The sequence below is a fragment of the Limulus polyphemus genome, unplaced genomic scaffold (assembly GCF_000517525.1).
Source record: "Limulus polyphemus unplaced genomic scaffold, Limulus_polyphemus-2.1.2 Scaffold120, whole genome shotgun sequence".
NCBI lineage: Eukaryota > Metazoa > Arthropoda > Merostomata > Xiphosura > Limulidae > Limulus > Limulus polyphemus.
Window position 1 is genome coordinate 985,093 of NW_013665730.1, and position 9,711 is coordinate 994,803.

At 34.0% G+C, this 9,711-nt stretch overlaps 1 protein-coding gene across 5 annotated transcripts in view; it reads left to right on the plus strand.

Annotated features, from left to right (window-relative positions):
- The window catches only part of LOC106472414 (cadherin-like and PC-esterase domain-containing protein 1), a 188,017-nt gene that overhangs the window by 148,882 nt on the left and 29,424 nt on the right, over positions 1–9,711 (plus strand). For all 5 annotated transcript variants that reach the window (XM_022401816.1, XM_022401824.1, XM_013933065.2 and 2 more), the window contains 4 exons: positions 406–583; positions 2,046–2,233; positions 3,231–3,474; positions 9,066–9,170. In XM_022401816.1, the coding sequence (XP_022257524.1) occupies positions 406–583; positions 2,046–2,233; positions 3,231–3,474; positions 9,066–9,170 (715 nt within the window). The remainder of the gene's footprint in view (positions 1–405; positions 584–2,045; positions 2,234–3,230; positions 3,475–9,065; positions 9,171–9,711) is intronic.

Sequence of the window (9,711 nt, forward strand, 5' to 3'; positions counted from 1 at the left end):
ACTCTTAAATTAGGGACGGCTAGCGCAGATAGCCCTCGTGTAGCTTTGCGCGAAATTCAAAACAAACAAACAAACACGTGAAGCCAACGAAATAAATGCCGTTTGACGTGTATGCCTTTGCTAATAATATGTAACACATATAGAGCTTATTTGTAACGTTCCTAAATTATTTACCAAACTCCAAGCAACAAGTGGAAGTATATATTGGTATATTAGTTTATTAAGTTAGTTTGTACCCCAAGTAATAAAAATGGGATTTCATTCTTTTTTCCTCATTTTTATGTAATGTACTTACAATGTTTTAAAAATGTTTCTCTCCTTATTAGGAAGTTCATTTTCAAATACTTAAGACTAGTACTCCCATGTTTGATATGAAAGGGATTTTAATAGATGTTTTATTTACAGCAGTGAACATCGGCGTGTTATAATTCAGCAAGTTATACCTAATCAACTAAAAGTATTTGGTCAGCCAGTCAGTTTACGTCTCTATATATTGGTAACATCATTATCACCTCTACGAGCTTATCTACATTCGGAAGGACTCGTGTATCATCGTTATGACTATACTCGAAGCTTCCGAAAGGTACTATATGTGTGTGTGTGAGAGAGAGAGAACAAACTAATCTTGATTTATTTTTAATTCAGTTAAAAATTAAATCATATTATCACACCATGCCAGGGAAACGATAGAAAAACAGTGGTAAAATTTCACAATTGTCCGTAAAAAAAATTGGAAAACAGTTTATAACCATAAACCAGGGATCACGAAAATGCCTCGTCGTACTTGGACCAGATATGAAATTGTGTTTTGGATAATAAATTATCTCCTGGTTTGTATTTCGCGTAAAGCTACTAGAGGGTTGTCCGAACTAGCCATCCCTAATTTAGCAGTGAAGTCATCACCACCCACTACTAACTCTTAAGCTTCTCTTTTACCAACGAATAGTGGGATTCACCGGACATTATAATATCCCCACGGCTGAAAGGGCGAGCACATTTGGTGGGACGAGGAGTCGAACCCGCGACCCTCAGATTGCGAGTCAAGCGCCCTAACCACTTGGCTATGCCGGGCTGTTTAGAGTAAGGAGCTGTTTGGAAATAATCTAGCTTGAACACTTAGTCTCCTGGGTGAATATTACAGGCTTCTGTACAAGAGGGTAGGACATAATTTCCCTTAAATAATTATTCTGCCTACAACAGTTTATTCTCAGTATTGTTATATTGTTTTGTTTTGTTAATAGAATTATCGCACAACAGATAATGTAGAGTCGACATTTTTTACTGTTTTCGTGTGTTACGAGATTAACCGAAACTTCTTAAACAACTTTCTAATTGATCACAAATTGTAACATTAATTTATGTTTTGCATGTATGCAGAAACTAATAAGTGTTAGCTAAGCTGAAGACTATTGTAACCTTCACAATTTGGATTTCGATGCTTGAATGACTAGAATTTCAGTTAATATTTTGTTCTTTTAGTTATATCGTTGTCTACAAATAATCAACCTGTTATTTAAGTAATGGTTTGGGTTATATAAGTTTTAAGAATACTTTTTTAATTGTAGGAAAAAAATTTAACAAAATAAACTTCAGGAGTAACTCTATAGTGTATTTATTGAACGCAAGGTTTGAAGTTCACTTATGCTCATACTGTTGGTGTGTACGTGCTTCGTGGTCACTATGAGAAAACCTATACACTGGAAAGAAGATATTATAACTGGACACCTATCAATATTTTGCAAGTCGTATGTGTATCTGTAATTCATACTTTAAAAAGCTTTTATGTAAATATGGAATAGATATTCTTTGATAGGTTGTTTAGGCAGACTATTCATAATGAATCTATGTTTCAAATGGACAGCAACTGCCTGTTGTAGAAACTTATAAATGTAGAGGACGACGTTTCGAAAGTCTTCCGCCTGAAAACGAAAATAGACATAATTTGTTTTAATAGCTTTTGTATTTCTAACTTTGTATATTTTGAATACTTGAACGTTTGGGTTAAAATTGTGTTTGCTTAATATACATAATCTTTATATTCACAGATCTCAGGTCGATTATGGAGCCTCTCCCAATTTTGGTATTTCATCGCACGGAATCACGGTATGCAAGCCGTTAAAAAAACTCTTAACAACCTTCATGACGTCATCACAAAGAGTTTGTTGTTGGCTGAAGTACTGGTGACGTCAACGTCTACCATTAGCAACCCGACAGAAGGAGTGAACTTAGTAAGGTATAATATAGGTTAATACACTCTACCGTGTAAAACAGTTTACAAAAAGTTTAAACCCACACTACAGGAACAATGCCAAATGTAAATGGAAACTAGTTTGGATATTTCTCATGTCCTCTTCAGTCCAACGTTTGTTTGTGAAAGAAACACATACGCTGCATATTTTAAAAAGGAAATTCAACCCCTTTCTGACGTCATGTGCCGTTCAAGAAATTAGGACTTCTGTTATAAAATATACAGTGTATGTGTTACTCACATAAACAAACGTTGAACTGATAAATGTCCAAACTAGTATTCATTTAAATTTGGTATTGTTCCTGTAGTGTGGATTCAAACTTTATTAGTAAGATATATTTTTGTTTTGTTTTTTACATTTTTTTTCAGACTAAACAAATTATCAGTTTCTTTTAGTATATGATGTTTTTTACGTCAATAAGTGGACAAAAGAAACCGCATTCTGACAAAGATTCATTTATTTATCAGGGTAAGACGTTTATATTTAGGTTCACGATACATTTATGCGAATTATTTGTTCTTTGTTACGATGAAATATATTGTTTTGTCTTCTACGAATTTTATTGTAAGGGGTAAATTAAAAAAAAACACTCAAAATAGTTCAAACAGAAGTTGCATTAATGTAATGCAAACGAAAGTTATTTGTAGTTATGGTCAAAAGTCCCGTGGAAATAAATCATTCGGTCACTAAAATATAAATATTTTAACTTTTTTTAGAACACTTAATATTTTCTTCTGACAACCCTTCAAACACAACCAAGAATATAAATAAAAGTACAATGCTATAATTAAGTTTATATCTTATTACAACTTTGGGCAGCGTGTAATTAGTGTTCAGGCTATCTCTAAACATATTATGGTGATTATAATTACCAATTATTCACGAGAGAAGATTTACTTATTTACTAGAGTTGGTTGATTATGTACTTAGATACTAAGCTCCTGGTGGTAGCTGTGACCTAATTAACGTGCCTTCACATAGGTGTCACCAGTGTTTCCAGCTGATGGGGTTTGACATCATATTGAATTCCACATTTTACCCTTTTATCACGGAGATTAATGCCCAACCAAACCTCCAGGAATCCCGAAGCCAGGAAGGATGGGTAGCCAATCGGGTCAAAAATGTAGTTGTTACAGACACAATAAAGATGTTGTTTACACCTCGTTCTGTAGCCCAAGATGTTGCCGAAGCTTTGGAAGAAGTAGGAGAAGAAATCGGAATAATGGTAGGTTTTAAATTTTTAACCAACCACTGATATTATTTAAGTGATTTTATTTATGTATTTTTCTGGTATTCTCAGGTAAAGTTATTCAAATTTGTATGTAAGGTTTCTATAAAGCCAGATTATTTACAATAGGTGTCTGTGATTTGTTGGCGATAAATGTCAACAATTATCGGACAGCACACAATTCACTTGTTTTAAAATAATATATTCAAACCAAGTCAAACGTATGTACAAAAATTCGTTACACTATTGGTTATCACAGTTGTATCCAGAGCTTTAAATAATTGTCTCTTTTTTGTTAAAGACCACACAGATGAGTTCAATTACTTTAGAACACCCTTTTACAAGACAAATTATTCTCCTCTACTCTGTTATTACAATACTAAGCTGTGATATTCACTTTAAAAATCGGCCGTTACGGCTAAACTTACAATCACGCAGTCTAACTTAACTTTTACTTTCACTTTCACTAACTTCATTCTTTTACTTAACTTCCTTGCGTATTTATAACACGCGACAGAAAAACCTAGAAATATATAGCCCTCCAGTAACAACAATATGACACATAACGAGAAAAACTTAGAAGCTTCGAGTAAGATGACGTCAACAAGATTACAAAAGCTTAGTACAACAATTAAACTACATACGCAACGAACGACTCGCACAGAGTTACGTAACAAACTTGTCATAGCAATTGACTTTAAAATAATTAACTTTTAACACTCTTGTTATGAAACTAAATAATCATTAAATATTAAATCACTAAATAAAGTAAATAATAACTCTTAAACTGAACAGTCTTGTAAATCCAACAATAAGCCCCTCTTCAAGAAACAATATTTACAGTATTTTTACACTATACAAAGCCTGTTTTGAGTTCATACACAAAGTCTCCTGGTATAGTCTGCACCAACATTTTCAGTTCCCTTGTTGGTCTCTCATTGCATAGAGCATCTGGTAGGGCTCCACCTTGACTGGATCCCTGGTCATGGTCTCGATCTTGTTTTGCACAAGGTCTGTCTTGCCTGATCTATCTATGAAGACATCTGTATACTGGCACGACAGATCTTGTAGCTCTTTCTTGTGCTTGCCAGTCAGTTCTTCACTGATGCTAATATGATGATGCTATTAATGAATCAACCAAAAACAAATATAATTAATATGCCACATAAGTTTTTAATAAAGCAAGTATCAAGTTAATTAGATAAACACTCTGTTCTGGAATTTATTAAACTTCTAAGCTATTTGTTTTAGCATGTACCTTTCTATGGAAAATTCTGTAGTGTTTCAAGTACACAATACAAACAGCTAGAGCAACACATAGTCCGTTACATAATACACAATATTTTCAAATATGACAACAAATAGCAAACTCAATAAGCTGGATGAATCTCCACGAATGAAAAGACACGTTTTATGCCGCTATGTAAAAAAAGGATATAATGCTATCCTCTCATGTTAACCCCGATTTTCTCTTCGCTTTTTATCTTCTTTGCAGTGGTATCTAGATGCTGTATCCCAGACAGTTACCTGATAGTGACTTCGAGTTGAAAATATTTTACGCAACTTTCTACGCCTGTCACAACAGTCTTCATATCACTTTTCTTGATGATTCTATCAGAGTTTACATGCGCTGCTTGAAGGGTTTCTTCTTTTGGTGACATACGTTTCACCGTTCTCAGAAAATTCAGTAACAGATTTTAGCATAGGGTTGATCAACAGCTTTTGATCACTCAAACTGAATGTCGTAGCCTCCTCAAACTCTGGCAAAAAATTATTCCTTAACACTAACATTACTTTCAAAGTAGTTGGCAGTGAGCATATAAAATTCTCAGTTCAATGGCCAATGGTAAAATTTCAGTGATAGTTCTATCACAGGCAAGATAAGGCTCCACAACATGATACGCTTTATATCTTTTCCACTCTCTGACTATACCCGTAGTCCAACAGGGAGAACAAGCTCTAAGTATTGCTTTTTACCTTGTGGACCCACTTTAGCTAGAACATGGTGCCTAATGTCATTCGTAGCCGAGAAACTCTCGACCTATACCAAAAATCCTTCCAGTAATATATGCTACTATATTCACTGCAGTGATGGCTACAGTTGTCTTTACTCCGTGCAACATATATAAAATTATGGCTTCAAACCTTGCTACTTGTATCACTTCTGTTAGAGTCTAAATATTCCATTTTACACATGTGGTTCTTCATGGGGTCAGTTGGTATGCTCTAAGATTGGGTTGTGAAGTTTAATTTTCCTATAGTAGCATCTGAGCTAAATAGCTAAGTCTCGTCAAGATATTTGACACCATCGAGTATGGTGAGTTTACCTATGTAACATTGTGGTTTATTATCTGTACTTTCCCAATAATGCAAGATTTGTGTTGAAGCTCCGACATCTGTAATGTTTCCAACACAATGCAATCTCTTGCTTGAGCGTTTCAATGTCGTGTGATAAGACAAGAAGTAAAGCCTCCTGGTGGCTATTCTGCATGGAACCATATGCTATCCTCGGACATCTCATCTACGACATGTCCTTCGATCTCCATGTTACGGCTTTGGCTATTCCACTTACTGACGAAACAATGTAGATAGGCTTGTCTAGTCAACTAGCTTGTGTCACAAACATATTTATCCTTCGAGTCAAGGTACACTTGAGGCTGTCTCAGTCCTAGGTGGTTAGAGAAACTCTCCACTAAGTCTCAGCACTATAGCACAGCAACGTCTGGTCGTTGGCTTCTCACAGGTTCTTACTCAGACTAAATCTTTGGTCATGGGACTAAATCTGTATCTTGTTTCGCCTCTATGATATCCGTGAGTAAGAATATCCTCATACGGCTACAAGTATTCCACACATAATCATGAGTTCAAAAGATTCATTTGACGAGGACGAATTGAGAGATAGAAGTCATGAACTGAAATGCAAGATAGAATATACAAGTCTTTATTACATATAGTCGTAATTTAACGTAAACACAATGCGATGAAAATTCTAAAGTAAATTAAAATGGCCACTAGAATATGAAGGCTTAATTCAAAGAAAGCTGAACGTACGGAGTAAATTTAGGTAATTATTTTTGGAAGAAAAAAAATTAAAACGTGCATATTGGTCTGCTGGCTTTATAACTTGAGCAACACGTAAGCACATCTTCACTGCTGGGAGATAAAGACGAAAAGACCCACAGTCAATTTCCATAAATATGCACCTCAGAAGATTAGGTAAAGATAGGCACAACACTGAATGGATGGGATGCCAAGAAAACAAGAAAAGGTCATCAGAAAACGAGAGGGAAAGAGAGGGTGAAGCAAAAGAGTGGACAGAACAGTTTTAGACATTGAATAGCATTTCTTTAACGTTCTCTTAACGAACACATCGATTAATAAACTAAAAAAAATATACATGTACATAAATTAGGAGATGTGGGTTCTAATATAGAGACACTACATTTTGAATAATTCATTATAAAGTTTTCTTTAATGCAGGGGCTCTTGGTAACACAATGTCATTTTTGACTAACGAAGGAAATATTATTGTAAATATTCTAAAAATGGCAGTGTGGCGTTATTTGCATGAAGTAAGTAAGTAATTTTGATTGTATAAAGTGTGATTATGTTATTCTGTGTTTATTTCACATTCTTCTAAACTCTTTACGTCGTCAACCACGTTATAACTGATGGTTTGATTTCCGTGCGAATATTTTATAGGCTCTGCTAAGTATACCTGTACAGTTCAAAGCGATGCCAGAAAAAACTGCATTCTGATTGGTTAATAACATACAACCGAAATTTCTTAGGCTAGCGATTTTCAGTGAGCACGATGAATCAGAGTAATGAGATAATGCACTTGTTCTAAGAACGTATTACGTCATTCTACCAGAAAAATAGTTTCAGGTGCTATACTAATATTTTCAAAATGCGAAAAAGCATATATAATTGGAATAACTCTAAAAAGGTGCGAACCAATTTTAATTCTCAAGATTCCTTATATACAGCTAAGTTCAGGTAATGGCGTTTTACATCGTAGGCGCAAAAGTAAATGATAATTACTGTCATGTAAAATTTCTAGAATCGAAAAAATTAAGTTACAAGTGCCAAACAGGAAAGCTGGCACGTGCCCTGATGATTTGTTTTAAGACCATAGTTTGAATAGGCTATTTAAGATGTGGCCTCCGCTGGGATCAAATCCAGAATGTTAGCATTAAAAGCACTCAGTGAGCTACTCAGGAGTTTGCTCTGATAAAACCACTAAATATATCATAATCATTTGTGTTAGAGTTACGATATGGCTCAACCATTTCTAACTGAAATGCCCTTTTCCACCACCGTTACTGAGATTTTTTATTGAGGGCTAGTATCTATTAAGCATGATGTCTGAACTTTGCCTCATTAAAATTGAAATATAATAATTTAAGTATTACCTAGGTTTCCCCAGTCATGTTGTTATCCTGTAAAAGCAACTTGCGAATAAGACAAAAATGAGTGCCTCGTGTTCTTCAGAATATCACTTTAATTGAGACAAGTTTCAAATTTCCCCATACATCTTATCGTATCTTTTAAATTTAGGCTTGAATTATTGTGAACACTTCTAGTTAAAAAAAGTTAAGAGTTAAGAGAAGTATATATTCAGATGATGTTACGTTTCTATAGTAAATATGTCAGTAAACTGTATAATTTAGTAATTAACGACGCTCTTCTTACATTTACATATGAATACAACTTTAATTGATTAAAATTTCTTCATAAATTTGGAAGAAAATTATTAGAATTTTATGAAGAATATAGCTTTTAGTTATCATTAACAGAATTTGCTTTAGAAATATAACTTTTAGCTAAAATTATCAGAATTTGCTTTAGGAATATCTCTTTTATTTAAAATTATGAAAATTTGCCTTAGGAATATAACTTTTAATTAAAATGATCATAATTTGCCTCAGGAATACAGTTTTTAATTAAACTTATCAGAATTATTTAGGAATATAGCTCTTAATTAAACAAATATTATGTTATGGTTCAATTCAAGCAAACAAAACAATAAAATGGCGTAAAATAGTCATTTTAAAGAAACTAGCCAAAGAAAATAGGATAATCTGATGTACATTTTTTAAGTACTAAAACACCTTTAATTTTTGCCAAGTCTTCTCTCTATAAAAAAAGAGAATGTTTTACATCCTAATACTGTGAATGTTTTACATGCTAATACGATACCCAATACTAACAGCTGACTTTGCATATAATGATCGTCGTTGTTGTTTTTTATTTAAAATTTATTCCCTATATATTCTCTGCAAATATAAATTTTGATGCAAACATATTTTTTTTCTTTTCTTAGATGTGTAACATATATATCTATTGATTTTAAAGAGAAAAATAGAGAAATCCAGGTGGTGGTTAGTTAATTGTAATATTTGAACTTTCTCCATATAAGAAAGACCTGTGACGTCACTAACCGCTTTTGGAGACTCAAAAGATATACTGCTACTGTGATACATTACAAAAGTATACACTAAGTGTTATAATAACTTAGTTCGCGAGCACAATATTTAAAACTGTTAAAAAGGGCTCTAGTTTGGCTTATTTCTTTGTATTTGTAGGGACTTAGTTGTCTGATAAGTCACGACCTGTGCCTGAGCCGACAGGATCTGCAGGTTTTGTTAGACGGACGACGAGAATCTTTCAATCTCCAGGGCTTTCAACAAGTAAGGGGTCATCTTTTAATTATGAATTTCCAAAACTCTTTGAGATACCGAAAGATTAGGGGAGAAAGGGAGGTCTTTGTTTAAGTTTTTATTCGTATATTTTAGTATAATCTTTGGTTCGAATACAAAAATTAATGTGTTTTGTTGGGACTTAACACATGCTCGAGAATAAGAGTTCCAATACCTAGATGTCATGTTTGTAGCCCCCAGAACTTACATTTTTATCAGAGGCGTCGCTAGGCATTAATACACGAGAAGCATGCCCCAAATCCCCAGTTGGTGTCTGGAAAAATCAGAATAGAAAACCATGATCGATATCATAGTGAAACGTCGAAAATTCTCGCGCCTATGGGCCCGAACCCCGAATCTTTCAAGTCTCTAGCAACGCCTCTGATCTTTATGGTTATGTATAAATCATTTGTTTCGGTATATCTATGGACTTATACCGCTTGAAACCGAGTTTTGATACTCGGGCATGCAGATAGTCCTTTGTGTAGTTTTGAGCTTAATAACAAGCAACAAAACATTTGTGTCGATGCTT